Source organism: Adelges cooleyi, unplaced genomic scaffold (genome assembly GCF_023614345.1).
Source record: "Adelges cooleyi isolate 19-005CV unplaced genomic scaffold, UGA_ACOO_1.1 ACOO_flye_CR_arks_rails_tigmint_CR_PRNA_1, whole genome shotgun sequence".
Lineage (NCBI taxonomy): Eukaryota > Metazoa > Arthropoda > Insecta > Hemiptera > Adelgidae > Adelges > Adelges cooleyi.
Window position 1 is genome coordinate 3722861 of NW_026095751.1, and position 24533 is coordinate 3747393.

Below are 24533 nucleotides of genomic sequence, written 5' to 3' on the forward strand. Positions count from 1 at the left end.
TCATTGTATTTTATAAAGTATTGTGGTATTTTTTTTTTATATATTTTCGATCTAATACAACCTAATTTTTTTAATTTATTCGATTTCAATATAAATTATAAAAATATTGTAAAATAAATTTCAATATTGGTTAAATATGTAGAAAAACATAACTTCTATAAAACCTAGTTTGAACTGAACGAAACTTGCTAGGAATAAAATATATTGACAAATAAGAAATGGAAACAAACATTGATAAATAGAGAGGATTGACGGTTGCGACAAAAGGATTGGATTGCCTATAATAAGCCACTAAATAATATGGCTCAAAGTAATAGAGAAAACTGAAAAAATGTGTTTATAATCGTGAGCGATGCTATTTAATATTAAGAACATTAATATATTTGACATTATGGATGCAAGTGCGGTTTGAAAAAAATAATTTTAATATAATGATAAGAGTACTAAGTTGTCACTAGTACTTCTGGTCTAAATCATTACAACAAAAAAGCAGGTGAATATTTTTTACTATCAACTAGATTAATGTGAACACCCTAGAAATCTATCCAATCGTTAGTTTAAGATTAAACACTTCTGTCTACAGCAGTCAGCCAACACAACTCATCTTCACTGCGATATTCAGCATTAATAAAATAATCTTGGGTTTTCTAGACTTTTGACTAATGCTTTTAAACGACACATCATTGAATAGCAGCAGAATGGTGAGTATTCAGAATCTAAAACATATCAAAAGATTTATAAAAACATGTATCACAGTGCCCAGTGGTGACTAGTTATTATAAATGTACAAATATGTTAACCCTAAGAGCAGTTTATACTTTTGGGTAATTTTTATGAAATTAATTATACAAGACGATCAATTTAACATAAGACACTCATTTTCTCAAAAAATAAATACTATATTACAGTTTTCCATAATGAAAATATACGTATTCACGTTGTATAATATAAAACTACCAAATATTTTTTTAGTACTTTCCAGAGCGCTATGAATTTTTAAAGCTTAAATAAAATTTTGTATAATATTTCTACTCCTGTTAGAACGGTTAAAGCCTATAGCTAAGTGTGCTCTAAGTAAATTACAGAAACTGCAGCTCTAAGTTTTTATATAATTCATTTGATATACATAAATTTAGTATATTCAGATTTTTGCCCATACTATTTTAATCAATTTATGAAAACCATTTTATTTTGTGTTTATTGCAGAAGTTTTATCAGACTAAGTACTTAATCTGGTTGTAAAACGATGCCAATATGTACGATATAATACACAATCACGTCAAACGAAAATTATAAAAAATACATACCTACTATTTTAGTCTTAACATATTTTTCGTATGTATTAGGTAAGACAGTTTGTTACGAACTTTAGTTTAAACTGTTAGTGTTAATGTTATAGGTTGTGGTGCACTTTAGTTGGCCTGAAAAATATATTAAATATCAACCATAATAACGGTATGCATATTTGAAACCATTTTGTGGGAAATTGTTTGCTGAAAACAACTATGAAGTCAGATTTTTGACGGAATCATTAATTCAAAAGTCGTATGCATAGATAGATAAATAGATTTATTTATTTTCATTTTAAAATATTTAAATATAACATATTACTGTGTTGTATTACATTCAGTGCAAGTTCATACTCTATATTTAAGTGAAATAATTGTTATATAATTGTAATTGAAGAGATATAATGGCATACAGTTATAGCGATATACATAATTGCATGTTTAGACATTGTACAATAATCATGCTAAAATTGAATTCTTAACATCAATACAATCCAAGTTAATTGTCTCAACACTTTTGTCTACAGCAGTTAGCCAACAATACTCATCTTCATACTCAGCTTTTATTATATATAAACTTGGGTTTTTAATACTTTTGGCCAATCCTGCTACACGACATATCTTTGAATAGCAGCTGAATGCTGTATGATCTGACTCTTGAACATATAAAAAGGGGTTTTCCTTTAATTTAGCATTTAGTTATTACATTTTAAAATATATGACGGAAAGAAAGATGGATTGCATAGCAATGATAGCACTGTTACTTTTATCTGAGTGCATTTCTCTAGTACTTACATTTTTTTATTATATTTCATAGTTAATTTACTAAAGTTTAAAATTAGTAAAATAATCTTTAAGAATACCTATAAAAAATCTAATAATATATTCATGTTTTGTTTATTAATATGTATTAACGAAAAATTACTTAAATCCTAACTTTTTTTTAAACTTCCAATTTGCACTCTAAGTTTAACCAAGTTATTTTATTCATGATAGTTCCATTGATAGTTTCATTTTGAGGTTAAATGAATGACCATACTTCATCGTCTTTAAGATTATTTTACTCGAGCAGTAAAAACTCATTTTTTTAAATAAGCCAAAAACTTGTTTCGCCTATGTCAATTGAATGGAAAAACATGCTTTGAGGCTCGGTTGGGAAAATTTGGTTAAATTATTTTTATATCGGAAGTTATTTATTTGTACCCTTTTTCATAATCGGTCTAAAGTATGTATGTATAGTGGGTAATAAGGCAAAACAATTACATGGATGTGTATATAAAAATATTTACCTTTATTGTCTATTGCATATTCGAATAAATCGAGAATAGCTTCACCGGTTTTAGATCTTAGCTCATTCTCAAGTTTTGATATCACTTTAAGACCTGCAAAAATTAATAAACGATTCATTTGTTTTAACACAATCTTGCGTTATGAGGAGCTAAAGGGTTTATCAAAAAGGTTTTTGATCTTAAAAAAAAAAAAATGTATCTATTTTTTGCTTTGATGCGGAGCTATGGAGTTATTGTATTTGCAATTATTATGTGTAAAACTTTCCTATTATATTGTTTATTTTTTTGTACACCGAAGCGTTTATTTGGAAATACATTTTTTGCTGGCTCCGGCCTCTATATGCTCCGTGCCCAGTATTCTTTGACCCAAATGCGTTTTTAAAATATTCATATATTGTATAATAACCCAACTTAAAAAAACGAGTGTTCAAAATTGCAAATAACACATATCTTGTGGTTTTCCGAATTTTATGGGTAATGAAATTAGCTGTTTTTAATTTTAAAAATTGGATTTCATAATACCACCGATTAACTTATAAAAATTTGGTAACCCGTAAAAACTATAATATAACATGGTATATATTGTAACAGTCATAAAGGCTATTTACGATTACCGAACAAATGCGTGATTACCTTCGTCTTTATTTTTAGGCACAGGAACATCTATAACAAAAGTACAAAGTATAGTTTTTATAATATTTATCTTTTTAACTCTATCATTGAATGAGGCATTATATAGGCATCAATTAATAAAATAAAAACAAATATAGTATTTACAGATCTCACAGCTGCGTTTGACACGGTTTGGAGACATGGATACTATTTTTTTTACATGGACTATTTCAATAAATGGAGACTAAATCCCAACCCGTCTAAAAACAGAAGTGTGTGCGTTCCACCTCTACAACAAACAGTCGGACCAAAAACTACTAGTACAGTTCAATGGTGTAGTTGTAAATCACAATTTTTCACCTAAGTACTTAGGAGTGACCATGGACCGTTCTTTGACATCTAATAAGATAAAGATCAAGAGTAAATTTAGTACAGAAATTAGCCTGGACGGGATGTGGATCAGAACCCTTAAACTCAAAACTGCTTCTCCAGCCCTAGTATATTCTACAGCTGAATATTGCTCAGCCGTGTGGCATAACAGTCAGCATGCTAATAAAATTGATGTGCAATTAAATAGTATCATGCGGTTGATAAGTGGGGCGCTAAAGTTAACCCTTTTGGAAGGGCTTCCGGAATTGTCAACCATTACTCCTCCTAGTCTCAGAAGAATGGAGGCTCTAGTTAAAATGTTCGTTAAACAGAATGTAATAAAAAATTCTATGTTATCTCAAATATACAGTACGCCATTCTTTAGCGGAATTAAAATTTGATTGTATAAGGTGTTGTTATTACCTCGGGTTTTAACAACAGGCACAGGAAGTTCTGTGAAATAAATATAAAATATTAGTGAAGGTAATAATATTATCAGTTCTTGTCATTCATCTAAAACAATTATTATTTTTTAACTGAAATTATACAGACCACTCAAAATCAATAAATATTGAAAAAAGTGACAGACTGCCCTAGTAGATAAAGGCAACAACACACTAACAGTCTATATATTTGTTTTAAAAAAAAAAAGTTTTTTACATTTTTTGAACGATGGCCAAACCATACGCAAAAAATATATACACTAGAATAGAACTGGAATTGAACAAGTAATCTAAGTTATTATTAATTATAAATGTTGTTCGCATTAAATGTTTATGTTTTTTATTTACTTGTTTCTTTTCCTATTTCATTTCGCAAAACAATCTGGCCATCGATGCGTTCTAAAGAAATAAATAAAAATCTTATCATTTATCTACTCAAGAAATCAACATGTAAAAATAAGATATTCCTCGGCTTATAAATATTCAGATAAATAATATTGACTATTATATAAATTTGTATTATGAGTTGTAAAAATAATTATATAAAAAAGTAATCACGCTGCAGGTTTTTAGTGTTCGCAAGTTCTGAAATAAAAACAAAAATATTTTATACTTAATGATTATCAAAAATCAAGTATGGGGACTAAGTTTATAAATTGTAAGGAATACTATTACCCGGCAATACCAAAATGCCAACAAGTTGCTCTAAAATGACAGTAACATAAATTGACAAATTTATGATATGGTATTTTTTTAAATTTTATTTTAAATATAAGACGGAGTTGAATGTTCGAAAGTTGTTTCTACTTGCAAGTTAAACTCTACTTGTATTTATTATGTTATTATTATTACATACCCATAGATGTATCTCCATGAATAAGATTTTTTATTGCATTATACAATACAGCTAGATAAACAAATAATGGTTTAAGGTACACAAAAATGTATTATTTTTAAATAGAATTATAAATAATGTATACATTTTTAAAATTTGAGTAAACTATATTTTAAGCATTTACCATGTAACTTAACATCAATTGTGGTCAAAGTAAATAACAAAAACAGCTAATCCATGTACTTAAATAAACTTTTTGATTTTCATAAATGCTGCATGAATATAAGTGCTTAGAACATAGACAGTACATGGTATTGCACATTTTAGAAAAATATAACTTTTATTACCTTATAGGTAATATGTTTACCAAAAAAATATGACATAACATTTTTATATCAGTATATTAATTTTGAATATATTATATATTACAAATTACATGGAAATGTATCACATTCGTCAGAATCTGCGATGCGTGCGTCCTTGGGATATGAAAAGTCTTTAAAAAATATGTATGTTAATTGTGTAATTATATGTTGGTTTTAAATAAATCTTACTTTCTGTGAGCTTGATGTATTTGCCTGTAAAACGTTTTTAATATATACATAGAATTAAAAAAATTAAAAACATAAAGGTTTTTGTATGACAAAAAAAATTTACTGACTTGTAATCATAAGCTGCTTGATATAGCCCTCTGTAATGATAACCGTTATTTTACTGAATTTTTTTAGATTATTAACTAGATCGAGTAATTACTGGATATGTGTTTGTATGCAATAATTACCAAATTGAGGAGCTGCCAAAACTTCTACAATGGCGAATGACAACAAAATACAACAAAATTTCATTTTATCTGCAAATAATATTAATTGTAAAAGCCATTTGCATTAGATACAAGGTTCGGGAACAGTCTGTAAACAGGACAGGGTCATGGTGTAAACAATACTAGAAACCCCGGTGATATTATATAATATGTACAAGCCGACACCGCCGTTACTGTAATTGGTTTGTACTTTACTGGATTAGACTGTGCTTGGTTTACTGTGCTTTTTTTATGATGTATTTTTTTTTGTGTTTTTACTTACAGTGACTACTTATGTATTCGAAAATGTGTGCGATTTGTTCTTTGGTAGGTCATAGTAAAACAATTATAACTACTTTAACCCCACCCCATCTAGAAGTTGAGCAGTACAAGTTTAAAAGCGTGCAAGAGTTCAAATATCGGGATCGATATTGACACAAAAAAAAAAAACGACGAATAAAAGCGAGACACCAATCCGGTAATAAATGTCACTACGGACCAAATAAGTTATTATAGGCGAGAAACATATCGAAGAACTTCAAGATACAGCTGTATAGCACTCTCATCCGTCCAGTGCTAATGTAAGGACGTGAAGTGTGGACATTACGGAAATCACAGCAAAACAAACTGCTGATTTTCAAAAGAAAAATTTTAAGAAGAATCTTTGGACTGTTAATAGTATAAGACTATAAGAACAACACGTCTGACCGTTTTAGTTAATAATGTTCATAATTAGAAGAAACTAATAAACACACAATGAAAGCATACAACCGTTACCAGTTTTGAAGTTCGGTAGTGTTAACTAAAGGATTGCAATGATAAAAATACTGACTGCTTCAATGGTTTTCATACATATACAGTACTTGTACAGTGTGATTATCATAGGCCACTTAATATCTCACTTAGCTCAATCAATAATTTAAATTTTTTTAAGTGTTTTTATAAAATGTGATCTTGATTTTCTACAAAATTTTATATATCCTACTCAGTTTTTTTGATAAGTATTTTTTAAGTACTTGAACAATAATAATAACATATGAGTACCTAACATTTTCTGGTAATATTATTCAGTTGTGTTACTGTGTAACTGTGTAACAAGTGTAAAACACTTGTTTAAAAAAAACATATTTTATTGTGTACAATATGTAAACATCGTAGAGTGACTACGGCTAGAGGAGGAGCTAAAATAAATATCATGTAAGTATAATAATATGGTATACAACTAAACAAGTGCTAAAAGTAATACACTATAATACTAAAAAACAATTTGCATCGATTCTAAATATTGGGTGATCGGTTAACTATGGACCAGACAATAACTTAGAAGATATTAGACTTTTTTAATTGTATAGCTATTAGTTGGGACCAATTAAATATTTATTTCAAAAAATATAACTCCGCCCCTTATGTGTTTAAGTATTATAAACTTGAGTTTTTTAAACGGTTACATACATATTTGATTAACTTTTTGAATTAAATTATTATTTAAAAATATTATTTCGTATACATTTAGTATATTTTACATTTAGAAAATAAATAAAACCAGTAAATATAGGAAAACAATTTCGTATATTACTTACCAAATAATTGCAATGATAGTAATACTGGCTTCTTCAATGATTTTCTTACGACTGATTGAATAGCTTACATTTTATGGACCGAAACAATAAAGTCTAGATGTATTTTGCAGAATTTTTTATGCGAATTTGTTGACACAAGCAACATTTGTCATTTTTTGTAATGTAAACAAATGGTAAGTTCCTATAGGTATCACAAATTTGGAATATTTTATGAACCTTCGTATTTTACAAAAACAGTTTGTATAGTCTTATAACTTATTTTTTATCGAATACCAGTTGTTTTTCTGAACATATTTTGTTTTGCAATTGTGTTTGACCTATTTTATTTCTTGCATGGTAGAATCTTGATGTTTACATAATTATAGCTAATACCCTGCTAATATGTCTAATTATTATTTTACGTATTACACTTAAAAGACATTTTTAAATAAAAGATTTTTTTTGCAAAAACGATAACACTATTCTTTCTAAGACTAAATACAATATTTTCCTATAATATGTATGGTAGAATAGGTTAGGTTAGGTATTTACGTTTTATATTAAAGAATATAATTTCAACTTAAAAATCTAGAGAACGTCCCGAACACTGGGTAATCCCCAGAGAATGTGGAGGGACTGCAGATGTTGTTATGTGATGATAATAGTACTGTCAAATATATTCGTTTTTCTAGGATTGTGATTTAAACTTACTACAACACTGTTAATTTTATTTTGAACATCAGGTTATTGACCTAGTTGAGTCTATTAATTGTTATACTATGTTATTAGTTATTTTTTGGCTTTGCGAGGCCAAGCGATTCTACCCGTTCAGAAATATCAAAATCTATTAAGAAAATGAAAATAAATATCGTTTAAAAAACATAAAATCAATCGATTGTAAGCAACTTTCGGTTATTCGGTAAAAATTAAAAATTCAATCCCGAAAATATTTTTAAAAATTTATGAAATTCAAAACATATGTTCCCATTTAAAAAACCAAATGCGATACTTGTTTTACATATAAGGTTTGACGATAAAAATATTCCAAATATTGAAAAATGTAGTAAAATATAAATCTTTAAGTTTAGAAAGAAAAAAAAATTATCAAAATATTCATATTTTCCGAGAAAATGAGTGTCTTACGTTAGTTGGATCACCCTGCATATTAAGCTAATACAAATTATGACTGAAAGTAATGAAATAATTTATTACAGCGAGCAAAGACTTTTTATTATAAAGTACATTAGATTATTTAACAATTTTGATATTAGTGTGCTAATATACTAATAATTATTTATAAAAGAAATTACGCTACCCCCTGTCACGTCATGTCTATCGTTGTTTACAAAAAGTATAAGATTATCAACGTATTTGCATGACATCAAGATTCTCGCCCATTGACTTATGACACAAGTATTGTCGGATAAAACCTCAGCAGATGTTACGTAATTTGTTGGATTTGTACTTAGGAACAATCCTATGATTCGACATGTGTGTTCAAAATTCATATTGTGGTTCCTTGGGTCTAAGAAAAAAAAGTTTTTAAAAGTTATCCAAACTTAGCTTGCTGCACTTACAAAAAATACATATTTGGACAAACTAAAATTAAGGCTAATCGTATATCTACATCCAAGAGAAAAAGTGTATTGAGTCACAAAATGTAAATTTTACAGAAGAGAGAAAAATAAAATTGTTTATTAATAATTACTGACTTCTTCTTACTAAACCTATCGACCTCACACACTTCATTATCATCCAACTGCATTACCTGTCTTACCCTATAACGTTCTCCAGAATTAAATACGATTGTCACCGTTTTACTCCTGCTCATCCTCAGTCTTTTCTCTTCAAGCACTTTTCTTCATATATGTAGTTATTTCCACTATAAATGTATTGTGTTAACTGTAATGTTTGTTGGTCCAAATATGACATTTTTCCGTATAATCACTATTTTTTTTATTGGTTTACTATTTACCCATTATAATATTGATTAAAACTTCTTTTAACATACTTCTTCTTTCTTCTCCAAGACATTTCAATCCTTTTCGACCTCGAGCTGAACAGTACAATAAATACGTTAAACAAAGTATACATAATTTTGTAAAATATTTTTTTTATGGCAATTTTGTAACCTAAGTAAACACGGCGGAATTCTAAATTTACAAATTACATTAGTCAAAAAAACACAATTAAACAAGCACACAAATCGTTCAATTAGGTTTATATTGGAATTATACGTTTACATGGTGTCTATTTCAAAAAAAAATTACTCGCAAAATCTATTATTTTTCAATCAAATAATATTTTATTGGACTAGTATGTTATTTAAATGAAACAACTGTTGAATGACAAATTCTATATAGTAATCTGACAAGTTACAGTGACCAACTTGAAGACAAAGAAGAAACTTAAATGAATAGTAGTTTAATCAATGTCAAATACTTTTTATGATATTTTGTTATGGTAAGAGATGTAGGCAACTACGATTACTGATTCAATTTTTCACTGAAAATCCAAATGCCAATAGAAATAAATATCGCACACAAATTTCGAATAGTGAATACAAGCCATTCTACACATCATTTTCAGCAGTGTTAATCACTAACACTAACAATCATTATCACATTGATCAATGTTAACATTTGGGAAATTATGTCATTGGCACGTAACGTTTTCTCCCATAGTTTGAGTAAACCACTGTAGTTAGAAATAGACATTAATATTACTTAGATCAAGGTTAATTAATTTATTTTTAATTAAACCTTCGATCATACGACTGATTTACACGTGTATGAATTTAATAGTTACACCAATTTTTCTAAAAAATTAATGTTATGTTCTTAGCTTTTTTTTTAAAAAAATATCCTGTTGAAGATTCTAATAAATTTTGGAACTTTTTTTTCTATCATGCAACCTGCAAATTAAAAGTTTTATACCTAACAAACGTTTTTGTAACTTGTAAAATTTAGAAGCCATAAACATTAGTATCCTCGACGGGAATTTATTTTGAACGACCAACGTTTTCTATTCTACTTGAAGATATTATGGTCAAATCGGTTTCTCGATAAACTTCCAATTATAAAGTAGAACGTTTTTTTATTACCCTTAATTTACCACTTAATTGTTTGACTATTAAAAATCAAGCGTTGACAACTTTTTTTTTTTGTTAACTTCCAATAAATTTCTATATAACATTTTTAGAATAATTATTTCTGTATAGTTGATTTTTGTAAGTGTTTATTTATTTTTATTGAATTATATAGCGTCAGCTCCATGCACTATTAGATGCCATTACTTTTTCGACAATTTTTGTAAATTTTTATTTACATATTTTATCAATAAAGTAAATTCACTGACATTAGTTTTTATTAAAATAATTAAAAAAAAGACTAATTCTTGTTGTTTAATATTTTTAAGGTAGATATAAATGTAAATTAATAAAATAGATATTTGTGATTTGTTTGAGTTACATTAAACGAATATATTTTTTATACAAAAATGTGTTATGATTTACATTAAAAATAATTTGATTATGAAAAAAAAATGTATATTATTTTTAAAGCCATTTGGTGTAATTTTTTTTATTATTGAACTTGAAAAACGATCCAAAGCATAATGAAAAAAAAAATGGTTTGAAAACGTAAAATATAAATTGAAACTACAGAAAACTTTTTTTTATGTCTCATTGACTAAGATTTTACGATGTGTTCTAAAATCTAAAATATGTTTATGAAAAAAAAATTTATGAACAAATCATTATTATACGTTCAGTTTAGTGTAACGGTTTTTGAAGACCTATGGCGTCATACGTTTTAACTTTAAAAACCGTTACACTGAACTGAACGCATAAAAACGATTTGTTCATTACATTTTTGCAAATAAAGGTTTAAAATTCAGCTCAAGGTAGCGGTATTGAAGTTAAAACATGTTACGTTATAAGCTTAAAAATTCAATAAAAGTATCATTTTTTTTTTTTGCGTTCAATTGGAGGTAACGGGTTTTGAACGTTAAAATATACAGCGGTTAAACGAACGTATAGTTGTCGAACAAATATTTGTATAATGTTACGTTTAGTTTATTATCAACTTGCAAATTGAACCTTTTTTTAATTTAACAGCTTATTCTCATTACGTTACGGAAACATGTATTGACTTAAAATACATTTCGAATGACTATCTAGATTTTAAGCGCTATTTACGACTGTCGAATAAAGCGTAATTACCAAAAGCTGCAGCCTCATCGGCAGTCAAGCCTGTAACAATAACATAAAAATATGCAATAAATAATTGTACGGTTATTTAAAATAAGTATTTTATTAGATCAACGTGTAACAGTAATTTTAAAACTAAGATTACATAGGCCAATTAATTCATTTAATCGTTTATTTATGAAAAATGATTAGTCACAATTTTGTTGAAAATTACAAGTAACATGGATATGATATTGAGAAAAAAAAAAGATATTTTTTAATAAATATGTTCTGCGGCGGATCGTTTTCAGTTGAAAGAAGTCGAATTCATATGATAGTTCATTTTAGTATCGATATTCAAACAATTATTTAAATTATTAAATTAAAAGTCCTTGTTAACGAATTAAATATTTTAAAACTGATAAAAAATTATTTTGGTGAAGTATTTTTGTCTTGCATCACTCTATTGCACACAATCCTGTTTATGATTTAGTAATTTTATTCATCAACGGAGTTAGGTAACTCATGTCACTTAAGCAACTCGTCGTTTATGAAAAGGGTCAATTTCGTTCAATTAAACCTTATACTGTTGGTTAAACAATAAATTAAAAAATTGATATTCACAAATTGAAATAAGTATGGCGCATAAGATATTGTTTTTAAGTACAATTAAAATAAAACTTTCAGTTTTGTAAAGTGTTTGCAGAAATATGTTGAATTTTATAATTACCTGAACCTTCGAGTAACCATTGTTGCAGCGAAAGCTCCAATTCCCTCTCTAAAATTTAAAACAAAATGGATTTTTACATATGTTTATAGTTATGGAAAAACTAATATACATATTATGATTTTTCTCATAATTTAAAAACGAATGTAAAAGCCGTGTGTAGTGTATTATTATTATGAAATATGAATTACGGAGATCAGGGTCGCGTCCAAAATCTTGTTCTGAAATTAAAACGAAAACATTTTATACTTGTGAATAACCAACAACTACATAATATATGGAAATATTTTCAAGTATTACCAGGTAGTGCGAACATAAAAGTCAATTTCTCTGAAATAATGATTACAACAAATATATGTTTAATAATCATAATGAAGTTTCATTTACAAATAAAATATATTGAGAGATTCAAATTTAATAATTTCATTGTTTTTTCAATAATTTTTGTATCATTTCCAAAACATTTCTCCTACTAGCATACTTAATTGGTTTTGTTGTAGAATAATAATTACCCATCGAGAGTTCACGTCGTGCAACAACATGTTTTATTTTGTCACACATGTTGTCTGAAATAAACAAATAATTGATTGAGTTTAAAAAAATCAAATGAAGTTTTAATGCGACATAATTGCAATATTTTGTTTTAACGCAAATTGTTCCGAATAGAAGTACAATTTGAGTTAAACGTGGTCCATTTAATTAGTGATAAACCATCTTGGAATTTTATTACACAATTCTTTTATAATATTTATTCTAGATCATCAATAATATTGTATAAACTGAATTAATATATAATCATATTGTTCTTGTAGGAGACTCTTTTGAGAAATATTCTCAACACTAGTTGCATTATTTGAGCTATTATCCTCATCAAACCTCGACTTCACCACTAATGATAATCCCTGGAGTTCCTCGATAAAAACCCATTTTTAAAAATACAATACACGCAAAGTCCAATAATTTGAAACATTTTTTTTATAGAGATTATAGTTCATAAATAATAATTACCTCATAGTCAGGTAAATAGCAAGTAAAACAAAACCAATAAATGTATAGTATTAATAACTTTAAGAATGTCTTACTGGCACTTTTATGTCTGCGAAAGAGGAAGTCTGTAATGATATATGTATAAAAAATGTAAGTCTTAAAACTTAAAAAAGTATTTTGTAAACAACAAATTTACTGACTTGTAATTTCAAGTGTCTTTCTATTGTTTAAAGTATCTGTAAAAAAGTTGAATATTTAATTTTGTTTAGTTTTTTTAACCTCAAACAAATAATGAAATAATACCTTGAGTAGGTGCTTGTAAAAACGAATTACATACCATAAGTAGCCAAAACATTTAAAATAGCGCAGGAGAGTAAAACAAAGATTATTTTCATTTTTGTCTGTAAATAATAATGCAAATTAAAACATGTTATATTAGACGAAGATATAGTTACAATAAAATCTAAACATTCATTGTAGAGTTGCCTATGGTTATTTTTTAACTCCATATGGGAATATTTCTTTATAGTGTAGTTTAAACTTCTTTTGTTGTAAACATGCAGGTACAAAATTATGGTTTTCTTATATTGATGCAATGATTACGTTACCACAAGATACGAATACAGGAAAGATTGAAAAACAATTATTGACAAGTGTATACTAATTTTCAAAATTGTCGTTTCTCGCGTTTTAGGGTAAGGTTAAATTGAATAGAGTTGTTTTCGATGGAAAACACACAGGTGCCTTTTTAATTATGTCAAGACGAACTTTAATTGGTTACATTAAACACGTTATACGTATTCATTTTGGGAGCCTAAGAACTTGAAGCGATGTAGACAAAAGACAAATGACTGTTAAGCTAACAGTGTAAGCATCACAAATTCTTAAAGTTACCCCGTTACAAGAACGGTTGGATTTTACAATTCAAATTTTTAAAGTTTTACCATTATTTTTTTTTTTTTTATGAAAAACAAACGGATTTTTGACTGTATCGTGTTTTATTATTTGTCTTTTTGGGTGATAGTACCTTATTGCTACAAATAATATGCCAAACAAAAATATTGTATTAAAATCAATAAAAATACTTATTAAATGGCATTTTTCATGACTTTGTTCATACCTTCCGATCTCTTAGTAAATTAATTAAATTCCTCTCCGTTCATTAATGTGTCACAAATAAGTTAATAATGTTCATAATTATAAGAAATTAATAAACACACAATGAAAGCATACAATGTTACCAGTTTTGAAGTTCGGTAGTGTTAACTAAACGATTGCAATGATAGAAATACTGACTGCTTCAATGGTTTTCATACATATACAGTACTTGTACAGTGTGATTATCATAGGCCACTTAATATCTCACTTAGCTCAATCAATAATTTAATTTATTTTAGTGATTTTGTAACAAGTGATCTCGAATTTCCACAAAATTTTATAAATCCTACTTAGTTTTTTTGATAGCAACTTTTTAAATTGAGAATAATGTACTAAACATTTTGACTGGTCGATAACAAGTTTTGGATAACTATTTTTTAAGTACTTTAACAATAATTATAACATTTTTGGCAGTTAGTGCAAAACACTTGTTTAAAAGTACATGTTTTTTTTTGTGTTCAATATGTAAACATTTTAGAGTGACTACGGCTAGAGGAGGAGCTATAATAAATATCATGTAAGTATAATATGGTATACAACTAAACAAGTGCTGAAAATCCTACACTACAATACAAAAAAACAATTTATATAGACTCGAAATACTGCGTGATTGGTTAACTATGGACCAGTCAATAACTTAGAAGATATTAGACTTTTTCAATTATTTTTTTTAAATTGTATAACTATTAGCTGGGACAAATTTAGTATTAATTTTAAAAAATTATAACTCCGCCTCTTATGTGTTAAAATATTATAAACTTGAGTTTTTCAAGTGGTTACATACATATTTGATAACTTTTTTGAATTAAAAATAATTCGTTGAATATTTTGACCGGTCGATAACCAGTTTTGGATAATTAGTTTCAAAGTTATTAAAATGTAAAAGATGTGACGGGAGGAAGGGTGGAGAGTAGAGATGTTTTTATCTGTGCGCATCACTCAACCGTCCCTACTGCTTTGATCCCATTCTGCCTCGACCCCACTGTACTGGCTTACTGGGATAAAATTACTTTCAAATAAACGCTTTGATACGTACTATGCCATGCGTAGTTATACCCAGAGTTCTGCATCATCATAATAAAATATATCTAAATAATCATCTAGATGACAAATTATTCAAATAAAAGTTCTTCGTTTAAAATTGTATTTGAATAATTTTTAAAAATATTATTTAAATAGTCCGTAAGTTTTTTTTACACCTGAAGTAGAGTCTTAGGATGCCCCCTTCACTCAAGTCGTCCAGTTTTGTAAAAAAAAATATTAGTCATTTTACTTATTTTTCATATTATTACAGATTGTAAATATTTCCAATAAAAAAAAAGTGATTTTTTAAAGTAATTATATTTAAAAATATTATTTTGTACACATTTAGTACATTTTGTATTTAGAAAATAAATAAAACCATTAAATATAGGAAAACAATTTCGTATATTACTTACCAAATAATTGCAATGATAGTTATACTGGCTTCTTCAATAGTTTTCTTACGACTGATGGAATGGCTTTTATTTTGTCGACCGAAACATAAAAATCTGAATGTATTTTGCAGAATAATTGTTTAAGCGAATTTGTTAACACAAGCAACATTTGTCATTTTTGGTTATGAATAACATATTTATATTTACATAACTCTGAAGTTATTACCAAGTAGAGTATAATATTACATGTCCTCACTATTATAGTAGTATGAGTAATAGTAATGGCGGGGTCTCAGCGGAGCACTATGTACACAATTTTAAACTTACATAAGAATTTGTGCAAACGATCACCGACAATGAACAAGCAATATTAAAAATATCAGTTTCGACTTTATGTTACCCCAAGAGAAAAGTATAGAATCAAGTTTATAGGGGGCTTATAGTGATTTTTTTAACAAGTTAGGAGAGCCATTGTAATTTTAATGCGGTTAATTAGATTGTACGCACTTAGTTACGTACATTTAATTAATTAAGAGTGTTGACAAGGGTTATGTAATGGATAAAACAATAATTTTGAATTTAAATTTCATAATATCATATTGCATTCGGTTAAGTAAACCCATGATGTAAAAACTAAAAAATGTATGACAACTACAGTTGTTGGTCATTATTTATATTGTTATTTTTTTTTTTTAACTTTTAACTTTTTGTTAACTTTTTTTTGGATAAGAAATTTACACTATAAAATTTGTTGAAAATTATGGTGTATTATAATGTAAGGAAATACATTGTTGGCTTTTGTGTTAACATAAGATTTGAAAAATAATTTAAAACGCAAGTTAAATGGATGAAATTCGGAAGATTAGACATATAAGGGCGGGCCTGCGTGCAGTTATAATATGTTATGTGATAGAAATATTTCATAATAATTAAAAAAATATTATAAAATGCTATAAAACATTTTTATATTTTTAACGAATTTTACTGTAAAAAAGGAACAGTAAACAAATCATAACTATTACTCTACAAGTCGTATGAAAGATATTTAGTAAAATAATTTATCTCTGATGTAACCCAGGGTGAATGTAGAATTCAAAAATGGGGCTAGAAAAAGAAAATCTTTTCAAATACAATTTAATTATACAAATCAATAGCCTTAAAGTTTGTACTAAAGTAAAAACAATACATATTCTAATATTTTTTTTTTTACATTATAGCCTATAAAAATGCATTTTTAATGCACACGATTTAAGTACGTAAGGAAAAAGCATTAACACTAATAGCCCCTCCCCAAGCATCCTCCCTTAACTATACTTGTCGGCATATTTAAAATAGTAAATAGATACACTTTTATTAAAAACTGCCTATCCTTTGCCCCTAAATGGATACCTCTTTCAGTTCCCCTTAAGTATTTGAATACATAGATTATAAACTTTTTGAACTATTTGTCATGGGTGATAATAGTTATTAGATTTCAAATCGATGTGTGGGTATAATGTTTTTTTTTCAGCGCAATGTCACCTCGAATAAGTAGGTATATTTTTTTGTACTATAAGATTTTTTTAAACATATTTCGTTTGGTTTATTGTGTTTTTATATGTTTGATCAGGTAGTACAATCTATTTACATAAGTTATAGTAAAATACTTATTGTAAACATTCGTATATTACCATCGTTACCAAGTGTTTCATCAACAAATAATAACGAACAAAAAACCACTCGACGTTTTATATCAAAACTTATGTGCGCACTAAACTAAGCAATAGATTTTTTTATTATTCACACCTACAATATAAAAAAGCCAGTATTGCGATTGGTTCGGACTGTCCTGGTTTGATTATACTAATCAAAACTTCACATCAAATCTTTTATTTTAAAGTGATTTAATCACTTTTATATGTAATAATGCTTGAATAATTTTGACTTCTTCGTTTTCACTATGTTCTATCCCCGCTATAGCCCAAATTTACTTTACTGGCTTAGTTTTTATTTGAATTACGTATTGATGGGGTTTACACCATTGTGGTATGAGACGTTCTTTCGTAAAAGTTGAGTTAAGTATCATTCAGCCAGCCACATAAAAAATGCAAATTTTAACTATCTAGGTCGAATTAATAGGCGTACACGGGTACCAGTCTAAAACCTAATTGGTTAAAACCAACATTAATCGAAGAAATTAAAAAAAAAAATTAATCAAATTAATAATTAAACACCATGAGATTCTGAGTGGGTCGTGATAAAATGTTCACTCTGTACATTTAATGTAAATTGTTATGACTACTATTATTTTTTATAACTGTGTATTATAATGTGTGGATACTAGGTTCAAACAAATATAAAAACACACAGTTGTATTTGTTTAGTAAATGTATCACGGTGCTATCGAGCATAATATCCAAGAACATAATAAAATATGTTTTGGCAAACATATTTTGTTTTTGCAATTGGGTCAACGCAACACCGAAGCCGCAAAGAGAACACTTGTTTCAATGTTCATTCGTCGTTGGACTTCGATACCAATAGTCTTACTTGGGCAACTCACATTAAGACCAAAAGAAAATCGCTAAACCTTACACTTCACAAGCTTAGACATCTCCTTAAATCAAAAACTTCTCTAAATAACAAAATATTAATTTACAAACAACTCTTACGTCCAGCAATGACCTACGGTATTCAAGTCTGGGGAACTACTAAAATCTCTAATTTAAACATCCTTCAATCTTTTCAATCAATAAGCCTACGTCTCATCACAAACGCTCCCCGGTATGTAAGTAACCGGACCCTACACAACGACCTCAACATACCAATGCTAACATCCCTTGCTTCCTACCACTATACAAAATTCCATACAAACGCTCTCAACCACTCTAATCATCTTATATCTAAGCTAGCTTCTCTCACAATTCCCGACAATCCTCCTCGCCGACTAAAACGGAACTGGCCACGCGATTTACTCAACTCTTAACATACAATTTAAAAAAAAATGTAAAAAAGTACTAATCCCTTAAACTGAAAATTTAAATTCCTATTTGGAAGTAGTGTTAATGGACGCTCCCTTCTTTCACGTCGTCTTGTCTAGTTTTCTATTTCAGCTCTTTTACCTATTGTTTTATTGTATACAGATTGTAAATATTGTCTTTATTTTAATAAAAAAAAAAAAAAAAAATATTACAAGTACTCGATTGATTTCTTATTGTTATTTTAAAAATCGAACAAAACTATGCATCTCAAGAGCGCCCTTATTGTCTGCGCGGTGTATTTCCTGACGTCAGCCTGGGTAAGAGACAAGAGTGTGGTACCTACTGTTTATTAATTATTCGCATCGGATAGTGCAAACTTAAAAACTTAAATACATTCCGATTATGTATGATACAACACACACGTGTGTACATGTGCCACGTCATCGGCAATAGGTTTACACAGCACGTTTACCAATACATTTGATAGACGTCAAGCTTTATTTCAGAGCGTCGGACTAAACAGTGATCAATTGATAAAGTTGAAAGAACTGTATCAAAATTACAAAAATACCAACACAATTATTCAGATGGGATTCGCACAAGACGTGGAAAAAACCTTTGGAACGGAATGGACAAATTATAAAATTATTTTTAAATACAATTCAGGTAACATACTGATAAAAAATTATATTACATATCTTTCGGACAGCATTTGTTGAACTGACTCTCAAAAATAACTGAAATTTTGTAGCACAATACTAGAAAATATTCCAATTTTTATCTTTTTAGTATTGGTTAGTGGTTTATCAAATTTTAATACTTAGGTATACCCTAGCCGGACAGGAAGCTACTCAAAAATATCCCTAGAGACTCTTTATAAATTTTAAATTGCATTGTGTAATATTATTTGCTATAAATGCTTAACGCCGAGTAAAAATTAAGGTATTAACAAAAATATTAACATGAATGACAAGCTTTATGTATAACATTATTGATAATAATATGTCAGGCAAAATGATATCGTTATAACTGATTTATTGAAAAGGAATATTAACATTTGATTAACTTGTATACAGTTGAGCAAGATTTGCACCGTTCATTGAAGGAGTGGGCGGAAATGGACAAAAGCTCCGACAAAACCGAGGTATTCAAGGTCTCAAATCAACTAGTTTAAACTCGAAATAACATATAAAACACATATTGGCAAACGTCGAAATCGTGATTTAATCTGCGTTGGTTCCGCTTGATTTCTTAGTTATTCTTTTTTATACTATTATCGTATTTATATTATAAAATATTATAATACGATTCCTTGACCGTTAGAACAGAAATTTAAAACAACGTATTTAAAAGTGATGATCATGATTTTAACGGAGAACAATAATGTAACATGTACAATCTCAGACGGTACCCGAGACGATATATACACATATACACGCACACACCCGTATGTGCCAGTGATCGCAATGTTTTGCTGACGTTGTAATTTCTGGGACAATTTTTATTGTAATATTAGTTAGAAGGTTTTAATATTATTTTTCATAATATTAAATAAATAAGTGATTTTTTTTTTCCCTCAAGACAAAGTAAATTATATTATCAAAATATAAAAGAGTAAATATTATCGGTCTGTGCCGTGCAATTATGCAAACGTGTAAAAATAATTATCTTTATATTTTGCCCCGTAAATATAAATAAGCAATTAGGATCGGAACGTCATTTATGTATTACTGTAATTTCCAGAAGTAGGTCATTTTATGGTCCATTTTAGTCGCGACCCCTATTTGTGAGCCTAGGATAATATGAACTAGGTCAATTTTTTTTTCCAACTATATTAGAATTTAATATTCACTTACTACTTCTGCCGTACGCCTATTGCTAAGTCATCAATACTACCGAATTATTTGCCGATTTTATTTACATCATCGTTTTTGCCGACGCGTACTAAATAGTACCCATTTGCCGTTTGTTTCATCTTTAGTCGCACGTTGCCGCCCGCAGCCAAGGAGGCGATCATATTCGGCCGCACGTTGCCGCTTTTAAGATAATCAATTTGAATTTTAATTTTGTATGTTTTTATTTGCCAATTGCCGTTTTTGCCATGGCCATAGATCGCCGCAATTTTAAATTGCCGCATACCTATATTGTTGCCGATATTGCCGCCTAAGTGCCGCATTTTAACCGCAAAGTTCAATATTTTATTGATTTATTTTGCCGTTGGTCTGGAGACCAACATTTTTACCACACCATATAACACATATCTTTGAATTTCGAGTGTCGATCATATGGGTAGTTTAAGAGAAAGGAGTAGCTAACCTTTATTTTATACGTCCGGATCGAATTTTTGAATTTTAAATATTTTGGTTGTTAATACGCGAATGTCATCAGCGATTTTGGTAGTGAATAAATACATATTTCCGGTTGGTTACCGTTGAGTTTTTATATTTTATTTATACGGCTGTTTGTCTCTGCGTTTGTTCAGATTGACTGTTATATTATTATTTGGCAAATATTTTCCCGGCTAACCACCGGTGACCGTCCGGTTTTACCGTTGACATGTTTTTTACACGGCACTGTCTCTGACGATCTCAGATTGACTTATTTTACTTGTTGAATAATATTTTATTATTTTTATCAACCAATGGACGACTATTATGTCAGATCACGAGTTGTCATTACATTATGCGGCGTATTAATTTTTCGGCTTTATAAAATAATTTCGGATTAGTTAATGAAATAATGACTGATATTTTACACGGCGTTTCGTTTTCGATTAACTGTTTTTGACTATGTTCACATTAAATTGGATTTTAACGAATTTATTTTATTGACACAAGGTGTGCAGATGCAACCAATATTTTCTTTTTACGGCGATTTTATTTTTATGTGCATAATTTTGCGCATGCTGATTTTCGTAACTATATGAAATTATTTTGAAATAGTTTCGTTTATTTATTTTTTATTTTAATAAAAATATTTTATTTTTCTTATGAGAACACTTACAATTTTAAAGGGTACTTACGTTAAATGACGTCCGAGTTGCTTGTATTATCAAACCCAAAATGTCTGACCACATAATTGATTCTATTCTTATTTAAATGTTAATTTTCCAAAGCAATGTGTATTTAGGGGCTATATAAAATTATTTATCAATTAATTATACTGTATTTCATTAAGTATATATATATATATGTATGTCTTATTAAGTCGACTTTTATATTAAGTTTTAGGCGCAGCGGTACGGTGGTCAACTTTTAAAACTGTCTTTTTAAAGACAACCTGTTTGTTAATAATGCCTTTGTTTTACATATTTTTATTATATACATATATATTGACCGATTGTTATAGTTAAAATAAATCATTTCCTAGACATACGATACGCCAAAGGCGCAAGATTAGCCGATGTCAAAATATTTTTTGTAATTTTTTTTGTATCGTATGTGTAATGTTTGTATACATTTTAGAAGAAAAAAAACCGCGTAACGACCTGGGGACGGAAATAATTACTTTCTTTAATTTAAATTGTTTACGGAAAACTACCCTACAATCAATCAAAATACACCTGAAGGTGCGTGCATTCTTTAACTTAAGTGTATATTGTAAATGGTCTGTTTTTTTATGCAGCTTTTTCCCCAGAGCCATTAAGTTAACTTAAATGCTATTAATTTGTGATTACACATCATTTTATTTTATAAATATTATTCACCGGATGCACGCCCACATTGTTTGTGATTCTTGATTCTGGTGGAAAAGAGGACCTAAACTCTACAATGAAAGAGTTCAATGGTACAGTTAATTTAAACAGTTTTAATATGATTTAACTAACGACGGTTATTAGTCATCTCCTAATAAAACAAATCAATTTTCCCTTTTTAGGTAAAACAAGAGTAAGCTTCGCGGATTTCATGAAAAGGATATTATTTCGTCCATGAGAATTATCTTAAACACCATTAATTGGACAATGTTCAATAACCATAATGATAATAATAATATTTGAAATATATTTATGTATTTATGAATTGAAATATTACGGTGTCCAATAAAAAAAACATTATTATCTGATTTCTATTAATTAATAACCTAAACCAAAAACAGTCAGAAAGTATTACATGCAAGTGAGTGACAGTAATAGTAGTAAGCGAGTAAGTAATAGAGGTCTAGTGTTGGCAGGTACAATTACAAATATCTGTAAAAGCATTGTACCTTATGCTAATTGTGCACTTAAAAATACATTTTTAGTATTTAGTTTTACACGACTAGATTTGATCGTCTATCTATAAAAATGTATTGTCATAATTACCCATTTATTGTAATTAACAATATAATATGAATTCATAACCTGTTAATTTTAAATTTAACTATTAAAAATGGTCAAATTAGTTAAAATTTGTATTGAGTATTCTTTAAACATAGTACTACCGATAAACCTTGATTAATCAAAAATATATCATATTCCCTTTCTCCTAGAAGAGACAGAGCCGTAACAAGGGGGGCAAAAGGTGCCCACGCGTCGGGCGCAACATTTGAAGGAACGCAAAAATTAAGAAATTACAAAAAAAAGTTTTTATAAATCCTTATTTAATAACAAAAATCAAACGAAGTAATGTGTTATTATGTGTTGAATTTACTAATATAGGTAAAGTAACTACAAATATATTTAATTAATTATACTTTGTATTTTTCTACTCTGAGTAGGTGTTTATTGAAAAAACGATCATAAAATTTTAATTATAAAATATTTGTTTGATTGTACACAATCGTTCAATACTTGCCAACGTAGTGTTACCAGCAATGGTTTATTTAAATGGTTGCTGGCTCAAAACATTTCAACTCTTTTAACAAATAAACGGCCGAAACAAACTATCTATTTTTTTTTAGATATAAATTATAATATATTTTGTAAAGTAATAGCCAGGCGCGATCAACGTAGTCGTCCTTACCGAGGTGCAACGCAAACTGTCCGGCTGAACTGCACAATTCGTCGGCACTAATCAAGAATCGAATAGACAAATTCAACGACCTGAAATTCGTGGGTCACAGTAGACGGGGTAAGTGTATTTTAACTATGTTTATCTACTGCTATATTTTCACCGTTATTTATAATTTAGATTAAATAAAAAAAAAATTTAAGTATATTTGGTGTTGTTTGCACCAACAAACCTTAAGTTTAGAATAAAAGCACTTTATCTGTAGGTTCAACATTACTTAAAATGGAATTATAGTTAGTGCAAACGGTCATGTGCAATTAGGTTATAGATTTTGAGTACTCGATATTTACAATATTGTCTTTTACGCTCTTCTTCAAAAAATAATTAGTGTCATCACAGCATACAGGATAGGGGTTTTTAAAATGTTTGCAAAAACAATTTACTTTTATTCATAGGAAACGTTAAATAGGAATTCAACTAACTTATATGCAATTTGAAAGCACATTAAAAAAAATTAATGACATTCTTAAGTTCCTTCTTTGAATAAAAATATAATATAAAAGAGAAAACACTAAACGGAAACGTTACTCGCTGAGCTGAGTTAGTAATTTTAAAACCTATAGTATGTAAACCCCGATAAACCACAAACCTATTAATATTTGGAATGCGTTAAAGCTTTCTTGGATTGAAATTCCATTTTGCTGATTTTCGGATATATCCTCGTTAGTATTTTTAGGTCGACGTTTCGAACTCATTGCAGAGTTCATCATCAAGCTGTTGTAGTCACGACTGTACCGCTGTCTACCAGCAACTAAATCAGTTTTTTTTTTAAGCTTGTCGTATTAGACTTTTCTAAGTATTAGTGATGCCTCCCCAGAAGTCTATCTAGTATGCAAGTGAAGATTTGAATTGAACTACATTCGGATATGAAATGCTCTAGCGTATGATTTTATGTATAAGAAAACTTAACA

The 24533-nt window shown here is 28.4% G+C and overlaps 2 protein-coding genes and 1 long non-coding RNA gene across 8 annotated transcripts; 1 reads left to right on the forward strand and 2 right to left on the reverse strand.

The window, feature by feature from the left end:
• Nucleotides 1–1552: 1552 nt before the first annotated feature.
• On the reverse strand, nucleotides 1553–14433 carry LOC126835429 (uncharacterized). 5 transcript variants are annotated; one of them, XM_050568035.1, is made up of 13 exons: nucleotides 14340–14433; nucleotides 5619–5687; nucleotides 5499–5528; nucleotides 5392–5415; nucleotides 5274–5333; nucleotides 4859–4909; nucleotides 4678–4707; nucleotides 4561–4587; nucleotides 4351–4401; nucleotides 3983–4012; nucleotides 3212–3241; nucleotides 2579–2671; nucleotides 1553–1945 (listed from the first exon to the last, which is right to left on the reverse strand). In XM_050568035.1, exons 2-13 carry the CDS (start codon nucleotides 5680–5682, stop codon nucleotides 1749–1751), a joined length of 687 nt encoding a protein of 228 aa, XP_050423992.1. In that variant the 5' UTR covers nucleotides 5683–5687; nucleotides 14340–14433; the 3' UTR covers nucleotides 1553–1748. The 5 variants fall into 5 exon arrangements, with proteins under 5 accessions (XP_050423992.1, XP_050423968.1, XP_050423982.1 ...); XM_050568011.1 differs by lacking the exon at nucleotides 14340–14433 and adding an exon at nucleotides 7217–7308; XM_050568025.1 differs by lacking the exon at nucleotides 14340–14433 and adding an exon at nucleotides 6469–6616.
• On the reverse strand, nucleotides 8416–15839 carry LOC126835503 (uncharacterized). Of its 2 annotated transcripts, none has more exons than XM_050568156.1 (11): nucleotides 15696–15839; nucleotides 13436–13499; nucleotides 13299–13334; nucleotides 13194–13223; nucleotides 12624–12677; nucleotides 12412–12441; nucleotides 12303–12332; nucleotides 12115–12162; nucleotides 11418–11447; nucleotides 9207–9251; nucleotides 8416–8720 (listed from the first exon to the last, which is right to left on the reverse strand). In XM_050568156.1, exons 2-11 carry the CDS (start codon nucleotides 13491–13493, stop codon nucleotides 8479–8481), a joined length of 603 nt encoding a protein of 200 aa, XP_050424113.1. In that variant the 5' UTR covers nucleotides 13494–13499; nucleotides 15696–15839; the 3' UTR covers nucleotides 8416–8478. The 2 variants fall into 2 exon arrangements, with proteins under 2 accessions (XP_050424113.1, XP_050424104.1); XM_050568147.1 differs by having other exon boundaries at nucleotides 9171–9251.
• Nucleotides 15840–19069: 3230 nt separating this feature from the next.
• Nucleotides 19070–22608, forward strand: LOC126835521 (uncharacterized). Its single transcript, XR_007685217.1, has 3 exons — nucleotides 19070–19300; nucleotides 19711–22420; nucleotides 22511–22608. It is a non-coding gene; the product is annotated as an uncharacterized LOC126835521 (long non-coding RNA).
• Nucleotides 22609–24533: the final 1925 nt, after the last annotated feature.

Coding starts and splice junctions, on each gene's coding strand:
- LOC126835429 (XM_050568035.1), bottom strand. CDS start 5,682: ATGAAATTTTGTTGTATTTTGTTGTCATTCGCCATTGTAGAAGTTTTG. Junction 4,013..4,350: donor TGAAATAGGAAAAGAAACAA/GTAAATAAAAAA, acceptor TTTATTTCACAG/AACTTCCTGTGCCTGTTGTT. Junction 2,672..3,211: donor GCCTAAAAATAAAGACGAAG/GTAATCACGCAT, acceptor TAATTTTTGCAG/GTCTTAAAGTGATATCAAAA.
- LOC126835503 (XM_050568147.1), bottom strand. CDS start 13,493: ATGAAAATAATCTTTGTTTTACTCTCCTGCGCTATTTTAAATGTTTTG. Junction 11,448..12,114: donor ATGGTTACTCGAAGGTTCAG/GTAATTATAAAA, acceptor TTATTGTTACAG/GCTTGACTGCCGATGAGGCT. Junction 9,252..11,417: donor CGATGAGGCTGCAGCTTTTG/GTAATTACGCTT, acceptor TGTACTGTTCAG/CTCGAGGTCGAAAAGGATTG.